This window comes from Gracilinanus agilis, chromosome 4 (genome assembly GCF_016433145.1).
Source record: "Gracilinanus agilis isolate LMUSP501 chromosome 4, AgileGrace, whole genome shotgun sequence".
Lineage (NCBI taxonomy): Eukaryota > Metazoa > Chordata > Mammalia > Didelphimorphia > Didelphidae > Gracilinanus > Gracilinanus agilis.
Genome location: NC_058133.1, coordinates 254,147,389 through 254,168,195, shown reverse-complemented (window position 1 = coordinate 254,168,195; position 20,807 = coordinate 254,147,389). Strand labels below are relative to the sequence as shown.

At 35.3% G+C, this 20,807-nt stretch overlaps 2 protein-coding genes across 4 annotated transcripts in view; one reads left to right on the top strand and one right to left on the bottom strand.

Moving 5' to 3' along the window:
• The first annotated feature begins 1,582 nt into the window (after positions 1 to 1,582).
• Positions 1,583 to 18,808, top strand: LOC123244913 (olfactory receptor 2W3-like). Of its 3 annotated transcripts, none has more exons than XM_044673575.1 (2): positions 1,583 to 1,620; positions 10,825 to 11,743. In XM_044673575.1, the coding sequence occupies exon 2, from the start codon at positions 10,907 to 10,909 to the stop codon at positions 11,741 to 11,743; it is 837 nt and encodes a 278-aa protein (XP_044529510.1). In that variant the 5' UTR covers positions 1,583 to 1,620; positions 10,825 to 10,906. The 3 variants fall into 3 exon arrangements, with proteins under 3 accessions (XP_044529510.1, XP_044529508.1, XP_044529507.1); XM_044673573.1 differs by lacking the exon at positions 1,583 to 1,620 and adding an exon at positions 18,800 to 18,808 and having other exon boundaries at positions 10,802 to 11,710; XM_044673572.1 differs by lacking the exon at positions 1,583 to 1,620 and having other exon boundaries at positions 10,802 to 11,743.
• Positions 18,809 to 19,974: 1,166 nt separating this feature from the next.
• LOC123246335 (putative olfactory receptor 2B8) overlaps positions 19,975 to 20,807 on the bottom strand; it is a 7,144-nt gene continuing 6,311 nt past the window's right edge. The window contains exon 2 of the mRNA XM_044675246.1: positions 19,975 to 20,807. Within this exon, the coding sequence (XP_044531181.1) occupies positions 19,975 to 20,730 (756 nt within the window). The 5' untranslated portion in view covers positions 20,731 to 20,807.

Sequence of the window (20,807 nt, the reverse complement as noted above, 5' to 3'; positions counted from 1 at the left end):
AATATTTCCCTCTCTCTAAGTTTTGAGAAAATCCATAATTATAAAAGATAAACTAAGGAAATGAATACATTTTTGGAGGAACTTAAATTTCAAATAAATGAATAAAAATAATTTTCAGTTCAGGGAGCACAAAAGAAAAGAATCAGACTTCAGATAGAAATCCTAAATAATGTGTTGGTCAAGAATAAACAATAGAAAAAAATCAATATGTAAGTGAAAGTAAATTATCATGAAACAGCATACCAAAATTTCTAAAGTGGCAGTCCTCAGGTGAAAAAAAATTATCCCTCCAAACTTACATTAACAGAATTAAAGGAAAAGATTGGCTAACAAAATGAGCGCCTAAACATTTGAAAGGCAACAAACAAATCTAAAAGAATCACAAAAAAAGTGATTTTAAAACAAGAGCAAAAATGAACTGGAAATTCAAAATAGACACAAAGTGATAAAATGGTTCTTTGGAAAAACTGATGAAATCAGAATTTATTATCATGAAATTAAAATTTATAATAGCAATGAAACATGTTTCCACATTAGAAACATAATCATATTAAAAATAAAATTATCCCAAAGTACTATTATGTCAGTAGATGCAGGAAAAGTCTTCAACATTAAGCAGTGTTCTAATACTAAAACTCCTGAGTATATAAACATTTTTATAGGTGATAACTAGAATTTTAGAAAAGTTATATAAAGTAGAGCTCTGAAGAAAAAAAGCCTCTCAAATAAATGCAGAAAAAGAGAAATCTTAAATGCATCATTTTCAGACAATAAAAAATACTTTCAATAAATGGCTTTGAAAACATAGAATAAAATTAATTATATTAAAGGATTTAATATTTTTTTAAATTTTAAACACTTATTAATATTTATATTTTAGAAAAGTTAACATGGTTACATGATTTATGCTCTTACTTTCCCCTTCACCCCCTGACCTCCCCCTCCCTTGGCTGATATGCATTTCCACTGGTTTTAACATGTGTCATTAATCAAGACCTATTTCCAAATTGTTGATAGTTGCATTGGCGTGGTACTTTCAATTCCCAATCATGTCCTCATCAACCCATGTATTCAAGCAGTTGATTTTCTTCTTTGTTTCCCCTCCTGCTGTTCTTCCTCTGAATGTGGGTAGCATTCTTTTCCATAAATGCCTCAAAATTGTCCTGGGTCATTGCTGCTAGTACAGAAGTCCATTATATTCGATTTTACCACAGTGTATCAGTCTCTGTGTACAATGTTCTTCTGGCTCTGCTCCTTTCACTCTGCATCAATTCCTGGAGGTCTTTCCAATTAACATGGAATTCCTCCAGTTTATTATTCCTTTTAGCACAATAGTATTCCATCACCCGCATATACCACAATTTGTTCAGCCATTCCCCAATTGAAGGGCATGCCCTCATTTTCCAGTTTTTTGCCACCACAAAAAGCGCAGCTATAAATATTTTCGTACAAGTCTGTTTATCTATGATCTCTTTGGGGTACAATCCCAACAATGGTATGGCTGGATCAAAGGGTAGGCATTCTTTTATAGCCTTTTGAGCATAGTTCCAAATTGCCAGCCAGAATGGTTGGATCAGTTCACAGCTCCACCAGCAATGCATTACTGTCCCAATTTTGCCACATCCCCTCCAGCATTCATTACTCTCCCCTTCTTTCATTTTAGCCATTCTGCTAGGTGTGAAGTGATACCTCAGAGTTGTATTGATTTGCATTTCTCTAATTATTAGAGATTTAGAACACTTTCTCATGTGCTTATTGATACTTTTGATTTCTTTACCTGAAAATTGCCTATTCATGTCTCTCTTGCCCATTTATCAATTGGGGAATGGCTTGATTTTTTATACAATTGATTTAACTCCTTATATATTTGAGTAATTAGACCCTTGTCAGAGTTTTTTGTTACAAAGATTTTTCCCAGTTTGTTGTTTCCCTTCTGATCTTGGCTACATTGTTTTGGTTTGTACAAAAGCTTTTTAGTTTTATATAATCAAAATAATTTATTTTACATTTTGCAATTTTCTCTAACTCTTGCTTGGTTTTAAAATCTTTCCTTTCCCAGAGATCTGACAAGTATACTATTCTGTGTTCACTTATCTAGTTTATAGTTTCCCTCTTTATATTCAAGTCATTCACCCATTCTGAATTTACCTTGGTGTAGGGTGTGAGATGTTGATCTAAACCTAATCTCTCCCATATTGTTTTCCAAATTTCCCAGCAGTTTTTGTCAAATAGTGGATTTTTGTCCCAAAAATTGGGCTCTTTCGGTTTATCATACACTGTCTTGCTGACATCACTTACCCCAAGTCTATTCCACTGATCCTGCCTTCTGTCTCTTAACCAGTACCATACCGTTTTGATGACTGCTGCTTTATAGTATAGTTTAATATCTGGTACTGCTAGGCCTCCTTCCTTCACATTTGTTTTCATTATTTCCCTTGATATTCTTGATCTTTTGTTATTCCAAATGAACTTTGTTATCGTTTTTCCTAATTCAGTGAAAAAGATTTTTGGTAGTTTGATAGGTATGGCACTAAATAGGTAAATTCATTTGGGTAGAATGGTCATTTTTATTATGTTAGCTCGTCCTACCCATGAGCAATCAATGGTTTTCCAATTGTTTAGATCTAGTTTTAATCATTTGGAAAGTGTTTTGTAGTTGTTTTTGTATAATTCCTGTGTTTGTTTTGGTAGATAGATTCCTAAGTATTTTATATTATCTAGGGTGATTTTAAATGGTGTTTCTCTTTCTACCTCTTGCTGTTGTGATGTGTTGGAAATATATAGAAATGCTGATGATTTATGTGCATTTATTTTGTATCCTGCAACTTTGCTAAAGTTGTTGATTATTTCTACAAGCTTCTTAGTTGATTCTCTAGGATTTTTTAAGTAGACCATCATATCATCTGCAAAGAGTGATAGCTTAGTCTCCTCCTTGCCTATTTTGATACCCTCAATTTCTTTTTCTTCTCTAATTGCTACTGCTAGTGTTTCTAGTACAATGTTTTTTGTTTTTTTTTTAACCCTTAACTTCTGTGTATTGACTTATAGGTGGAAGAGTGGTAAGGGTAGGCAATGGGGGTCAAGTGACTTGCCCAGGGTCACACAGCTGGGAAGTGTCTGAGGCCAGATTTGAACCTAGGACCTCCCTGTCTCTAGGCCTGGCTCTCAATCCACTGAGCTACCCAGCTGCCCCTACAATGTTAAATAATAGAGGAGATAAAGGGCATCCTTGTTTCACTCCTGTTCTTATTGGAAAGGCTTCTAATTTATCCCCATTGCATATAATGCTTGTTGATGGTTTTAGATATATACTGTTTATTGTTTTTAGGAAAGGACCTTCAATTCCTATACTTTCCAGTGTTTTCAATAGGAATGGGTGCTGTATTTTGTCAAAGGCTTTTTCAGCATCTATTGAGATAATCATGTGATTTTTGTTTGTTAGTTTGTTGATATGGTCAATTATGTGGATGGTTTTCCTAATGTTGAACCATCCTTGCATTCCTGGTATAAATCCCACCTGATAATGGTGGATAATCCTCTTGATCACTTGTTGGAGTGTCTTTGCTAGTATTCTATTTAGCATTTTTGCATCTATGTTCTAAAGGATTTAATATTAAAGAATAAAAGGGGCAAAGAACAAGTCAGAGAATCAATCAATAATTTCATTAATAAGAATGACAACAAAGAAACAACAATTCAAAATTCACAGGATGCAGCTAAAGCAGCACTTAGGGGGAAATTTATATCTCTAAATGCCTACATTAAAAAATATAGAAAGATCAGTATTTGATTAAAAAAATGAAAAAAAGCAATTTTAACAATTCAAAATAATCATGTTTTCATCTACATTTATACTCCAACAATTCTGGAGGTGGATAGCATTCTTTTTCATAAGTCCCTCATAATTGTTCTGGATCATTGTCAGTTACTGTGTATAATGTTCTCCTGGTTCTGCTTATTTCACTCTGCATCAGTTCACATAGGTCCTTCCAATTCTCTCTGAAATCATCCTGTTCATGATTCCTTATGGCACAATAGTATTCCATCACCATCACATACCACAATTTTTTCAACTACTTCCTGATTAAGGGGCATCCCTTTAGTTTCCAGTTCTTTACCACCACAAAAAAGCATAACTATAAATATTTTTCTACAAACAGGTCTTTTCCCATTTATTTTTTTCTCTTTGGGGTACAGAATTAGTAGTGGTATTGCTGGATCAAAAGGTATGCATTCTTCTGTAGCCATTTGGACATAATTCCAAATTGCCCTCCAGAATGGTTGAATCAATTCACAACTCCACCAGCAGTGTATTAGTGTCCCAAATTAGCCACGTTCCCTCCAACATTTAGTATTTTCCTTTATTGTCATATTGGCCAATCTGATAGGTATAAGGTGGTACTTTAGAGTTGTTTTAATTTGACCCTATCATTCCTTTGCTCAGTAAATTCCAGTGGCTTTTCTCTGCTTCTAGAATCAAGTATAAACTGCAATGCTTAGTGTTTTTTCCAAAACCTTTAATTTCTCTCTTAGAATAAAACACTAAGGCAAAAGGGAAAGGCCTAGCTAGGCAAACATGATTATATGACTTGCCAGATCCAAGGTCTTCCTTCTCACTTCAGGGCTACTGCCCTATCCACTGTGTCATTTAGCTAACCCTCTGCTTAACTTCTAAAGCCCCTCAAAATCCAGCCCCAATCTATCTTTCTATTCTTTTGTTTGTCTTACACTTACCTTCTCACTCTACAATTTAGCCAAACTGACCTTCTTTCTATTTCTTACACATGACCCTCCATTTCTTATCTCCATGTCAATGAACTAGTGGTCCACCATGGCTGAAATGTACTTCCTCCATACTCTTGCCTCATAGTGTCCCTTTCCACCCTGAAGATTCAAATCAAGTACCACTGCCTGTGACAAACTTTTCTTTATTCCTTCAACTCTTTTTTGTTTTGTGTTTCCTTGTGAATTACATCACATTTAACTGCTTTGGATTTATTTTGTTTTTACTTTATTTCCCCTATTAGAATTTAAGTTTCTTAAGAAGGAGAGATATTTCATTTAGTGATCTTGATGGAGTTTTATAATTATGGCTAATGAGAGAATTCTTACCCAGACAATGAATAGAATTTATAAAAGAGAAATATTAGGTTAAAATAGAATTTCTTTTATTGAGTTTCCCAGGTAGGAATATTTATTGCATTGGTATCTCTTGATCATAAGAAGGGTAATGGAACCAAAAGGCAGGAGTAGAGAAACGATTTATAAGCAGTTGTGTTCAACTACATCTGCCAGTATTATTTTCAAAGGCTTTAGAAAGTTAGTTAAAACAATGCTTCACATACCACACCCAAGGGAGGATGATCACTGGATCTTTAAGATAGATCTTTAAGTCTTGAGATTCTATTTAAATGGTCACACACAAAAGTAATTGAGTAAAATTCAATGCATATCTCACATTATGGAAACTCCCTTACCCCAGAGATGAAACAATTCAGATAGAACCTTGGTAAGAAGTCCTCTCTCAGGAAATCCCTCTCTGGACCAGCATAGCATCTCTTCTTAATTGCTTATTTGGGACATATGGTCCCAGAGGCCTCAGCAGAATCAACCAGACAATTTCCTTTCCTCAATATAATGTTTATTTCTTGATGATGCCAACAAGGTACAAATAATACTGCTGTCACCAACATTAGTCTTTTGGAGATGGCTGACTTGCTTGGAATCTCCAGGTGATGAGGTGGGAAGTGGGGGTAACAAATGATTCCTTCCTTTCCATGTGAGGCAATTGAAGAGTCATATTCATATTGCCTTTACATTTAAGCTATTGGCACCAAGAGTATGAACGCAGTCTTGGACTATTACATCAACCTGTTTTCCCATTAAGAACTTCTCAAGTCTCTACTAGCTATGGCTTTTAGTGTTTAACACCAAGGGAGTAAGAGCTAGAGGAGAGTGTAGACAGATAAAAGGGTTGGTGTGCCTTCTATAGATTCCACAAGATAATAGAAAGATGATAGATTTCTCTTTTGTGCCAGTGTTGTATGGCGAATAAGTGGGGACTATGATGGACATTGCTGCAAGCCAGAAGTGATGAGAAGAGGTACGTTTCCCTGACTCACTCTGACTATGAATCTTTGTGACCCAAAACTTTTCTAAAATTTATCCTACATTAATAAATAATTGTAGCAATATGTCTTTGTTATTGAAAAGAGATCATGAGTAATCCATTTATATACTCAATGAAGTCAATTAGGCAACCATAGATGCTGATAATTAGTTTAAGTGCCAGATTGTGCCTTAACCATGATAACACATATGTGTGTTGGCATGTATATGTGTATATATGTGTGTGTGTATCTACCAGCTATGGTTTTTAGTGTTTAGCACCAAAACGTCATAACCAAGGGAGTAAGAGCTAGAGGATGTGTATATATGTCTGTATATATAAAAGACACTTTCAACCCATATGTTTTATTGCAGTTAGAGCTTGTAAGATATGAAAAGAAAAAGTTCAGGTCAGAGACAGAAAAATTATATGCTCAGATTGTATCTTGCTTATGTAAGGCATGACATGGTGGGTAGAGTGCTGGACTTGGAAACTGGAAGAATTGAATATAAATCCTGCCTCAGACACAAGTTGTGTGACCCTGGGGAAATAACAACAATCTGCCTCTTTCCCCACCCTCCACCAACTCCCACTTCTATTAAGGGGATAACAAAATAGAATCCACTTCAAAGGTTGTTGTGAGAATTAAGTAAGATATGTAAAGTGCTTTTCAAACCTTAAAGTGCCATATAAGTGCTAGCTAATATTATTACATTATGTCCAAATGATGCTGAAACATTTGGTTAAAACTTCCTGCTACACAAACATAGTCAATTGGATGTTTCCAAAAAGCCAGATGTGTATTATCATAAAGACAAAATATCTTGCTTGTCCATCCCCAAAAGTTTTAGTGATACATAAGTGAATGGGAACCTAGAAAGTGTATAGAAAGCTAAATAAAAAATACAACTAGGGAATGTTAGGTAACATTTATGTTTTGTTTAGCTTTTTCTTTGCTAAAAGGAAAAGTTCACTGGGTGGATGGAAGGAATGTATATCCAGAAATTATCATGTTATAGAAACAACAGGCCACAAAAATTTTAAATTAGTTAAATACTTTTGGGGGGGAAAGTACTCAATTCAATATGGTAGAAATTGATATAGGAAACAAAGGAAATTTGATAATTTTTTTTCTTTTGGATGGGAATGATGGCATTTTAAAATGGCAAAATGGTTCCCATGTATCCATAACATTGGTAGTGTTATAATAGTGGGAACACCTCAATTTTAAGGACTATTGTGATCTCTTAAGCCTTAGGGTTCCTATTGAGTCAGAAAAATCCCTACCTGCCAGGTTATTTGAGTCACTAGTTTTGAAGAGACTATCAGAATTTGGAGATGACTATGTAAAGAAAAGGTTCCAGTTCTAGAAAGTTCTGATAATACTTCATATGCTTCTAATTGGTGGGACTTTTCTACTTCTTACGCATCTAGGAGAAATATAAGACTCGGAATATCAATCAAGAATAGTCTGAGAAATTGAAAGATCTGAATTCTTGTTCCAGGTAAGATTCTTCATATGCTGTGTTTGTCCTTTCTGGGGCTATATTTCTCTCCTTGCAACTGGGTGGCTGAGAAGGTAAAAATCAGCTTTGCTTTTGTCTACCCTACAGAAATGACAGTGGGGGAAATTGTAATCATAAATGTGTAAGTGCTTTGAGATATTCAAGGGAAAGGACTAAAAACTTATATCATTCTGCTCAGGGAATGTCTTAACATTTTTGAAGGAATGTGTGGGGGTGGGGGTGTTGTTTAAAACTAAGAGCAGGAAATGAAAAAAGAATTGATATTTGATGAGTGAGAACATCATTCCTCCATCATTTCACTTCAATTTAAATTAAAATGTATTTGCCTCCTCTGATTATACATTGGGTCAAAAGTTTTCTCTTGAATCCTCTTCTCTGTTGCCTCAGTTCTAGGAATAGAACAAATGTCACAGATAATTCACATAGCTGAAAACAACAGTCAGATAATTTTACAACTACAGCATTTTTTAAACTGCACCAAGCTCAATCTCAGGTCATTTAATTTATAGCTGAAGAACCTGAGGTCCCACAGGGTACTGTAAATTATTCAAGATCAAATCAAATGGCTCTTTTGAGGACCAAATATGGCTCTTTCTGAAGGAGCCATAAAGTCAATTTTTTTTTCAGGCGCTGTTACAGGAGCGCACTGTGAGCACTGTACGGCTCTCACGAAATTACATTTTAAAAAATGTGGCGTTTATGGCTCTCACTGCCAAAAAGGTTGCTGACCCCTGGCCTACTATATACAAGGGGTAGCTAGGTGGCACAGTGAATAGGGTAATGGGCCTGGAGTTAAGAATATCTGAACTCAAATCTGGCCTCAGACACTTACTAGTTGTGTTACCCTGCGCAAATCTCTTACCCCCTATTTGCCTCAGTTTCTCAACTGTAAAATGAGAGGATGCTAAAGAAGGAAATAGCAAAACATTGCATTATCTTTGCCAAGAAAACTCTTGAACTTTTTCAGAAGACACCACTGAAAAAAATTGAACAAGAACTATGTAAAAAGGTCAGAAAATGCAAATGTAATATAAAACATGATCTTTGTATTCAAGGAATTTGAGTTAAATTAAAATTACCATATTAAATTAAAATTAAAAATTTTCATTAAATTAATAAATTAAAAAATTAGACGTCCAGAGTTTAAGTCCTGACTCTGATATCTAATGGTTTGGTGACTATCAGTCATTCCTTTAACTTCTTAGTGCCTTAAGCAATGTTCTAATATATTAAGGGGCAGTTCATTTGCTGATCTGAATCAGGTAGAAAATTTCCAACCCAAGAGTTTTGTATAACTGATTAAATTATAGTTCCAAATCCCACCTCACTTTACCACACACATTACATGCATACACAAAAATACCTTTTGCTCTTCGTATGTAGAAATGTATTTAACCATGAATTATTCAATAAAGATAGCCTAACTCCAGGAGGAGGAGATATATATATATATATATATATATATATATATATATATATGTATGTATGTATGTATGTATCATGAGAGGAGAGACAGAATGTTGTCAGGAAATAAAGGAAAAATAAGATGAAAGTCACAGAGATAGAGTACAGAAAAGGAAGTAAGGGTTAAAGCTATGTAATGGAAAATGATAGGGGCAGGGGGCAGCTAGGTGGTTCAGGGGATTGAAAGTCTAATCTAAAGATGGGTTCAAATCTAGCCTCAGGCCCTTCCTAGCTATGAAATCCTGGACAGGTCACTTACCCCCATTGCCTAATCCCTACTCCTCTTCTGCCTTGAAATCAATACACAGTATTGATTTTAAGATGGAAGGTAAGTGTTAAGAGAAGAGGCAGATCATAATGAAAGAGCAAAGGAGGAACTATAAATAAGAGCAGCAATAACAAAACTTTTATATAAGGCTTTTTTTTTAACCTTACCTTCTGTCTTAGGATCAATTCTCTAAGAGAGAAGTGCAGCAAGGACTAGTCAATTAGGTAAAAGGGTAAAGTTACTTGTCCAGGATGACATAGCCTGGAGGTAGTTGAAGACAGATTTGAACCTACTTCCTTCCAACTCCAAGTGTGAAGTTCAAATCACTGTGTTACCCAGCTGCCCCTTTATAAGGCTTTAAAGTTGATGAAAGCACTTTAGACATATTAACTCATTTGATTCTCAAAACAATTCTGAGAAAGGTGTTATCATTATCCCCTTTTTACAAATAAGGAAACTAAGAATGTGAGAAGTTAAGTAATTTGCCCAGGGTTGCATAGCTAGTAAGACCTGAGTTTGAATATTGCTTCATTTCTTTCTGACTCCAAATATGCTCAATCAACTATTCTACCTACCTCTGTTAGAAAGTGTGATAGGTAAGGACTAAGAGGAGAAATGGAACTCAAACATCAGGATACAGAGAATAAATACAGAAGAAGGCACTGAAAAAGAATTGTAATATCAAAGAAAATTGTAATCTCAAATAAATTGTGTATCCCACATTCAATGAATCAAAGAAGCTTGGCTTGGTCATCACTTTACTGAGAATGTGACTTCCAAAATGTAGCATATATCACAAGATTGCTGAACCCATGTTCCTCCTGAAGGCAGAGAGAATTCTTTAGAGAATAAAATCATAGCCTTATAGACTGGGAAAAACCTTGAGATATCATTTGGTCTAATCCCTTGACTATATTGTTTCACCCTGTAGAGTACTAGAGAAAATATTGAAAGTCTGCTCTTTCCCAAATAGCCATGCATTCAAAACTGGACACTACATGAATACATGTTTATAATTCCTGTAACATAACAATTATTCTTTCAGAGATATTGTTATTGTTTTAAGCCCTACTATATCTGATTTATTGACTAAAATTGGATTTTCTTTTGACTGATTACTCTCATGATGCTTGATATGTGAGAAATGTAAGATGTGTTATGGCATCAGATGTTGAGGTAGAATTAAGGAAAAACCTTCCTCAGAACCCTGTTAACCACAGGAAAACTTGATCTAGTTAGAATTAAGATATCTCTTCCAAAGTTCTTTAAAAATATGAGAGCCTATCATTTTTTTCTGTAATGGTTTCAGGAAAAACTTTGTCCCTAACTTGCCACTAAAGTTTAGAGTGAAAGTGAATTTCTATGACTATTTTGAATCTCAGGAGGATCATTCTAATTTCTTTCATTTCTATAGGTGAAGTGTGTTGAATAATTATGAGAGACAATGAAAGCTCCCTACCGGGATTTATCTTGCTGGGTTTCTCAGATCGACCCAGACTAGAGCTGGTTCTCTTTGTGGTGGTTTTGACCTTCTATCTCATGACTTTAGTAGGCAATGCCATCATCATACTGGTGTCCCGCCTGGACCCTCATCTGCAGACACCAATGTACTTCTTCCTCACCAACCTCTCCTTCCTAGACATCTGTTTCACCACAAGTTCCATTCCCCAGCTGCTCTTTAACCTTGGTGGACCAGACAAAAGCATCAGCTATACGGGTTGTGCAATCCAGCTTTTCATGTTTCTAGCATTAGGGGGCACTGAATGTATACTTTTGGCGGTCATGGCCTATGACCGCTTTACTGCCATCTGCAAACCCCTACACTACACAGTCATTATGCATCCTCAGCTTTGTTTGCAGCTAGTGGCTGTTGCCTGGCTAAGTGGCATTGCCAACTCCTTGGCCATGTCCCCTGTGACTCTGACACTGCCCCGATGTGGTCGGCACCAGGTGGACCACTTCCTTTGTGAGATGCCAGCCATGATCAAGATGGCATGTGTAGATACCACACTCATTGAAAGTACAGTGTTTGTCTTGGCCAGCTGCTTTACACTTCTACCCCTGTCTCTAATTTTGGTCTCTTATGGGTACATAACAAGAACTGTTCTCAGGATCAAGTCAGCAGCTGGACGCAGGAAAGCTTTCAACACCTGTGGATCCCACATCACTGTAGTATCCCTCTTTTATGGGAACATCATCTACATGTACATGCAGCCAGGGAACAATTCATCCCAGGACCAAGGCAAGTTCCTTACTCTCTTCTACAACTTGCTAACCCCTAGCCTCAACCCCCTAATCTATACACTGAGGAACAAGGAGGTAAAGGGGGCACTCAGAAGACTAGTGAAGAAAGAGAGAGGCAAAGAGGTTGAGTGAGCACAAAGGAAATCATAGCTTCGAGGTTAAATCCAATGAAAGAAACAATGGACAAACTCTTCAATTAGAATCCACTGAATGTTGTCCTGAAAGCTATGTGCAAATGGTAATAATTCATGATAATATGGTCTTTGTTATTGTTAAATTGGTCTGTGAGCCAGCAGTGTAAAGGTTTCTTATTTCTTCAATGACTTATGACAGATTACATTATATAAATAGTCTAAGATCATAGGATTACAGATTTAGAGTTTAAAGGACCTTGGAGGTCTTCAAGTCAAATCTTTCATATTATACACTTAGGAAACTAAGGCCCAGTGAGGGTGATATGCCTATGGTAACACATTAGTGATACAGCTAGAATTGAACTCAGGTCTCAGACTCCAAGTCCATTACTCTTTTTACTAAATCTTATTCACAAATATCATCTCATATGATCCTCAAAACTGTAGAAAGTAAGCATGGGAGGTATTATTACCTCCATTTTACAGATAAGAAAAATGAGGTTTAAAGATGGAAAATGTCTTCAAAGTTAGAGCAAAGTAGTGTAACTATTAAATTCCAGAGACAAGATATGCTTCAGATTCCAAGTCAATCATTCTTGGTGTTTCTTTATGTCTACATTTCTACTGCCTTGTAGCACCTTAGTAAGAAACTTTCTTCTTCACTACTATATCCAAGCATAAAACATAGGGACAGTCATCCAATTTATTATACTTGAAGAATGGCACTTCTCTTGAATTTAAGTAGTAAACATACTGAATCTTTCATTAGGGACCTAGAGGAATCAGAGCTACAAAATCACTTCAGCATCACCTCATTTAAGTCTCTTGTATTAGAGAACCATAAAAAGCTGCCTCTACTGGGCACCTTAGAAATCATCTAACTCATGTGAATTGATCCAACCATTATGGAAGACAATTTGGAACTATGCCCAAAGGACTTTAAAATTATGCATACCCTTTGATCCAGTCTTACCCCTACTAGGTTTGTATAGCTGCCCTCTTTGTGCTGGCAAAAAATTGGAAAATGATGGGGTGTCCCTCAATTGGAGAATGGCTTAACAAATTGTAGTATATGATGGTGATGGAATACTACTGCGCTATAAGGAATCATGAACTGGAGGATTTTTACATGAACTGGAAGAACCTCCAGGAAATGAAGCAGAGAGAAATGAGCAGAACCAAGAGAACATTACACACAGAAAATGAAACATTGTGGAACAATCCAATGTAATGTACTTTGCTAATACAAGACAATCCCAAGGGACTTATGAGAAAGAATGCTATCCACATCTAGAAAAAGAACTGTGGGAGTAGAAACACAGAAGAAAAACAAATGACTTATTTGTTTAAATGGATATATGATTTGGGGTTTTGATTTTAAAAGATTGCTCTATTGCAAAAATGAATAATATGGAAATAGATATAAGTGATAACATTTGTATAACCCAAGAGAAGTGCTTATTGGATCTTGGAATGAGAAGAGTAGAGGGGAGGGAAAGAAAATGAAATATGTAAACATGGAAAAATATTTTTAAAATTTAAAAAATGTAAGGAAAATGAAAGAAAAAAATAGAAATCATCTAACTCAGCCCCCTATTTTACAGAGAAATAATCTGAAGCCAGGAATGAAATCAGAAAAGGATTAAGAATAGAACCCTCAGTCCCCACAGCTATTCCACAGACTTAATCTCTATCTTCCCCCTCCCACAACCTCCTTGAATATTACCTTGGTAACCAAAATTCTGGCATCTGCCCTTTTTGCCTCCCTTCTTTTTGGGCCTCCTGTTCTACCCTCAAGGAAAAGAGTGGAATGAGAGCTAGGAAAAGACCTTGCTTCTGGGACAGAGGTACCTTAGATGGGGGGAGGGGGTTAAGGATTGGAGGTGTTGTTCTTTACACTAATTAGACACACTGACCACAGAGGAAGTCGTTCTGTTGCACATGGCCAAGGCTGAAGGTCAGCATGGAGGAAAGGGTTCAGCCCAGGGATTTGAGGGCAAGAGGGAGGAAGAACAAAGCCCACAGAGGTGACAGGGAGAAGGGAAGTGGGGAACAGGGAGAGGAGCCTTTGTACTTTGGGTCTTCCATTCTTCTCCTCCCTGTCCCCCTCCCCATGTCAGATACTTCCTTGCCCAGCTGTGAGCCCCCAAGCTCTGGAGTTAAGATTGTTAAAGCAGCCGAATTGGAGAATAGAAACCTATTTTTTTCTTTTAAGAAAAATGGTTGGATCAACACACAGTTCTACCAGCAGTGTATTAGTGCCCCCATTTTTCAACATCCCTTCCTCTATTTGTCATTTTATCCTTTTATCATTTCAGTCAATCTGATTAGTGTGAAATGATATATTTCAGACTTTTTTGATTCACATTTCTTTTCTGGCATAATTGATATTTCTGTTTTATTTTTAATTCATATGATACATAATAAAAACCCCACAATAAAAAAGAAACTGGAAGTGTGGTAGATGGAAGGGCTGGATCCAATCTAAGGATTATCTTAAAGTCAAAGAAATTGAAAACTCCTTCTAGAAGTAGAATTGCAAAAGAAATTCAAATATCACAGTTTGGGTGTGCATAGCCCATGTGCCTCTATGGATGAATCTGTTGTTACAGTAATCATCTAATGATGGCTCAGATATGAAGATCAGCTCTGGGTCTAGTAGAACACTGGTCTCCTTTTTAGGTCTTACATATTGCTTTCACAAAGGAAACAATTTTTTCAATCATTTAAAATCTTTTTAGTAAGACAGACATTAGCTTCAGAGCTTGTTTAAAGTGAAGAGAAAAATGAAAACAAATAATATCCACTTGGAATCATTCTAGAAATTGTCTTTTGGCAGGTGTCCAAGTGAAACAAAGAGGGTCATTTTGTTGCTTTTCCTAAACTAATTCTTAGTCTCCTTTTCTGAAAACCATTAATCAGGATTCCCCCTTAATGAAGACAGGCAGAGATTCTTGTGCTTGCTTCTCAGATTTTTTCTGCAGCTGATTTCTTATTTCCATTTGAGAGGTAAATTTGTAGACAATATTTAAGATACTACATATTTGATAAGAAAAACTGAATGCTATTATAAAATACTCTTTGGATTATTTGGGGTTTTTATGTCTTCTTAAAAAATGAAGGGGACAGCTGGGTAGCTCAGTGGATTGAGAGTCAGGCTTAGAGACGGGAGGTCCTGGGTTCAAATCCGGCCTCAGCCACTTCCCAGCTGTGTGACCCTGGACAGGTCACTTGACCCCCATTGCCCACCCTTGACACTCTTCCACCTAGGAACCAATGCACAGAAGTTAAGGGTTTAAAAAAATGAATATCAAGGGGGTATAAGGGGCAGATATTGGATTTTTATATATTAAACAATATGTAGTTTAGACATTGAAAAAGTAGCAGTGAATAGCTGGTGGAGTTGTGAACTGATTTAACCATTTAAAAGAGCAGTTTGGAATTACACAGAGAGTTATAAAAGTATGTATATCTTATTCCCAACAATAGCCTTGCTGGGTTTATGAATGAAATCAGGGAAATGATTTGAAATAAGGAAATGGAAATCAGGGAAAAAGTAAAAGAATCTATAAGTTTCAAAATATTTATAGCAACTGTCTTTATGGGGATAATTGAAGGGATGCCATCATTTGGGGAATGGCTAAAAAAATTTTGGCATATGCTTGCGAAGGAATACTTCTGTGCCATAAGAAGTGATGAACAGAGTAATTTTTAAAACATTTGGAAATAACTACATGAGATAATGAACAGTGAAATGAGTAGAATCAAGCAAACATTATACACAGCTGTAGAATTAGTGCTGGAAGAATAAACTGAATATTACCTCTAGAAAGTGAAATGGAAAGTGAAAATATGATAGACTTAATATATCTGAACATGTTGGTTTCCTGATATACTTTCTGGGATGCTGAGAGGGTTAGACACTTGTGTATGGACACTTCATAGAGATATGAAGAAAAGTAAGCTAAAACAGATATGAAATTTCTGATTTCATATATGTACAATCTTTTTCTTTGTATATGAACATGCTTGTTTTATTTGGTTTTGTAAAATTTGGAATGAAAAAACTAAGTAGTGATGAGGAAAATTTTTAAATGATTACATTTCTTTTCCTTTGTGAAAGCAAATCTGGCAGATCAGTGAAAGGGACTTAAATGCGAGAGGTTTTTAAAAATAATTCTGAAATGTAAAAGTCTTGTGGAGTTTAAGATGATTCAAACCTATACTACTGAGTGATTAAGCAAGACAGACTTCTGCAAGTAACTTGGAGGAGTTAGCATTTCTTAAGTTTAACACAGACACCTTTTCTTCCTTCTTTTATTAGTGTAAGAAAATAGTAATTTATATGGAATTTACTAAAAAAGAAAGCCACAGGTCCTCCCGGAGACATAGCAAGTCTTCGGGAAGAATAACCAGGTTCTTCTTTTCCTTTTTTCTTTCTATGGCAATATCACTGCCTAGGATGAGAATACACTGTATGCACTGATTATTAAAAGTAGTGATCCACTTTAGTGAAACAATTATGCATATCTACAGGATTTTACAAAACACAAGGATTAAAGCTTTCTGGGCACCCTTCTTTGGGAATTTCACTTGTAAATAAATGAATATTGTCTTTGATACACACACACACAAACTTATCTACAGGTTGCTTAATAACTTCAAACAAAGATCTACAAGATTCACTTTTAGCTCTGGATGATTTTAGTTGACCATTGTGAAGGTTTCACCTAAATAGATAGTCAATTTATTTTAACCACTTGGGACACAGTACAGGACACTGCTACAGGTTTATTTGTTTTTTATATTTAATATGAACTTCCACTAGGAAGAAAAAGAATTTGGAATATAGACTGGGTTTGTCTTTTGTTTGTAATCCAAGCTTTACAAACATTCCATTATTATGGATAAAATAAATGCTGCTCTTGATATTTTTCAGTTCTAACATGGTTTCGAGAAAACCATTTCCTGTTTGAACCCACTCTGTGTTCATTACACTGACAAGAACTTCTTTATGTGATTGTTCCAGATTTTTAAAATAAATTCACCATGTTCTACCTAATTAATGCAGAGAGTGAAGATAAAAAGAGTAGCATTTCATTCATCTCATGCCATGTTATGATGCTTATTTGCAGATTTCATAAGGGAGTGTAAATTATATAAGAATGAAGAGTGAGCCATTTTATAGGAACTCCATAGTCTTTAGTTTTCAACTATGTATCAATACAGTCCTCCTTTGCAAGAAAAGCAAATACATATATATGTACATATTCATATGTCAATCATACTCTCCATGTACATTACTGTGGGATTAGATCTATGTGTAATTGCAGTATTTGAAGTGCATGAATGAGTCCTGACCATTTTAATATCTTTCTTCTGTTATTTTGAAATGATTTTTGTATATTTTTAATGGCTGTTGTAGGGCAGAATAAACTATAATGTAGACCATCTCTATTTTATCTACTTGTTTATTGCTGAAAACACCATGTTCACTCTTTACAATCAGAAGGTAAGCACAATACTATGGATTTTTTGAATATTGTTGTTGCTATTAAGAATCTGATTATAAAAATGTGGGGCTTTTTAAAGATCTAAAGTAACTTCTGTAATGCCTTTGATGTTTCTCCTATAGATATTCAGATTGGCATTCATGTTTTCTTTCCTATTGTTAAAGGGATTTTCTTAATCTCTCCCTCTGTCTCCTTAAGAGGAAAGAGAGCAGGATTTCTAAGTAGATCAGAACTGACAAGTGTCAGTGAACCAGAGCAGAAGATTCTGCTACCAGGGAGACCAGGACAGGGAAAAGGAAGGAGTGCAGACTAAGTAGGGGCTTTTTGCCTCTGGATTTCGAGAGAGCGGGAGGTCTGTTTCTGAGGCAAGGGCGACTGACAGTTGGCTACTGACAGTTGTGTGATAGAAAATTGATTGAAGGATTGAGTGGATGGTGGCTGCCTGATTATTTAGGAAGTTAGGTAGTTAGTGAATAATTTTTAGATAGAATAGGTTAGAGCAGGCCTGATGTTTGCCAGGCAAGAAGAAACTGTCCTCAGAAGACAGTTAGAGGTAGGTTATTAGAAATTTTAGAAAGTATTAGGAATTTTAGGTATAATTATAAGATATAAGGATAATAATCTCTTTCATTTTTTCTATTTTCTATTTGTACTTCTTTCTCAAATTAAACTAAGTGTTTTTAATCAATTGCTCTCCTCACTTTTGTCTAACTCCTGCTTTTACCCCTTACACTGTGTATATTTCCACATTATTAGCCTTCTGGTTTGGTCAGCCTATTTTATTGAAAATATCATAATAGCAATTAGTTACATTTGTTCCACCTATTCTTTTGCCTAGAAGATATAAATAAGTAATAATGTACTTTGTAATAATGTATTAGAAAAGTACTGATCTATTTTGCACTTTTTATGTTATTCATATAACCAAATCTTCTAGACCATTGAATAAATTTACTCCTCTTTAGAGAACAAAATTAATAAATAAGTAATAAAGTATGTTCTTAAAAGCAAAGGTACTCAAGATTCTACCCAAGGTTAATATGCTTTGGAAAGCCAACCTAAACATGAATATGCGTTAAAAGACAGATTTGAAACATATCTACCAAGAAAGCAGGTTGTTTGTTTGCAGATACATCAGATAACAAAAAATATAAGAAAGGTATGCATATACTGCAACCGAAGAAGATATAACTAATAAAATAAATTATTCCAGCAGAAAAACATGGGGAAAGTAGAAAAAAATATTCAGGGGGTTAAAAATAACAACAATAACAAAATAACAAGGAAACCAATAAGAGATGTCTTTCTATGAATACACAAGATTACGATGAAAATGGAAATGAAATAAACTTGACCTGAGAAGAACAATCCTAAAACATCATGGACAAAATCTCACAGCAGCTTTTTTACAAGTGAATCACTTTCCTTTGGGACTAAATTGCAGAATGGGAGGGTGCATAAAAGAATTAAAGAGATAAAAAATACAGTAAAATTATATGTATCAATTCAATGATAAAGGGCAAATAATTTATAGTTCCTAGGAAAAATAAGTGTCTAAACTTGTAGTTTCTAGGAAAAAATAAAGGTCTATCAGAAAATAGGCAAGGTGCCAAAGAAAGAGATTAAAACAGGGAAAGAAAAAGGAAATATTTTTTTCAGTTAATGAGAAAGATTTTCCTATGGTAAAGAGAGTTAGGTGTTCTATAATGAAAGATAGATGCATTAATAAGGGTATAAGCTTCATGGATTGATTTGGTATTTAGAGAGACAGGAATGGATATAATGGAAGACAAATTAAATCAATAAAATATTTCTAAAGAAAAATGTCTTTATTTAGCTCTCTTAAAATTTCACAAAAATAACTTAAATTCCATAAAAAATATTTGCATGTATATACGTATGTATATAATGTTGGTTTGAAATTTTATACATATGCACATGTATGATCAAATAATATGAGCAATTTTTAAAAGCAGAAACAAGAATTGTTAGTCACTAGAGAAAATGCTGAACTTCACCAAAAATTAGAGATGTCAATTAATGCAATTTACTACCCACACTAATTAAGCTGAATATTTATACACACACACACACACACACATACATACACAGAGTCAGATAAAATAACCAACTTCCAAAAGACAAAAGAAATTGTAAATCACCAGAGATAATATTCGACTTCAACAAAAAATTAAAGAGATGTCAATAAATGCAATAATACAACCACTACACCAATCAAGCTAGGAGAAAAAATCAAATAAAATATAACTCTATGCTGGAAAAGTTGAAGAAAAGCATGTATGTTCATTCGTTTCTGGAGGAGTTGCAAAAACAAAATTTTTTATAGATACTATTCTGAGAGTGAAAGTGACAAGAAATATTGATATCCTTTGATCTAATGATTACATTGTCAAAAAATAAATCTCCAAAACATGATCAAAATGACTAATACTGAATAGCTTTTATACTATTACTTTATAAAATATATATACTAACTATATATATATATATACATATACCAACTACAACTTAAATTCCAACAATAAAAAAGTAATTTAATAAATATTGACATATTAATGTAATAGACTATAATAATGCAATTTAAAACAAGAATTAGAAATATCAAGGTACTAGGAAAGGTTCTTTTGTTTTCATTGTTTTAACAACTCTATTTCCAAATCATTCCTGTTTGTTTCATGTTTCTCCTCATGTGGGGTCATGATTCCATATGTAGAGCCTTCTTTATTGCCCCTTTCACATCCTTGTTTCTCAGTGTATAGATAAGGGGGTTAATCATTGGTGTGATAACAGTATAGAACAGTGATATGAATTTGCCCTGGTCCTGGGAATAACTGTTAGTAGGCTGCAGGTAGGCATAGATAGCCGTACCATAGAAGAGGGAGACAACCACAAGATGGGATCCACAAGTCCAAAATGCTTTCCTCTGTCCTGATTCTGACTTCATATGTAAAACTGTCCAGACAATACGTCCATAGGATACCAAGATGAATGATATGGGCACCAAAAGGAAAAGGACACTAACAACAAAGAGCTCAGCTTCATTGATGGTTGTGTCAACACAAGCCAGCTTGAGGAGTGGAGGAACTTCACATAAGAAATGATCTATCCTGTTCTTTCCACAGAGGGGCACATGGAGAGTCAGGGAGGTCTGTATCAGGGAATTGGAAAAACCACTGAGCCAAGAGATGGCTGCCATCTGGCTACAAAGCCGAGGATGCATGATGATCATGTAGTGGAGTGGCCGGCAAACGGCAGCATAGCGGTCATATGCCATCATTCCCAGGAGGATGCACTCTGTAGACCCTAAAGCTAAGGAAATGTAGAGCTGGGAGGCACAACCTGCATAGGAAATAGACTTATCTGGTCCCCATAGGTTCACCAGAAGTTGAGGGACAATGCTGGTAGTGTAGCAGAGGTCTAGGAAACTGAGGTTGGAGAGAAAGAAATACATGGGGGTGTGGAGCCTGGGATCCACCTGAGACAGCAAGATGATGGTTGTGTTTCCCACTATAGTGAAGAGGTAGAAAA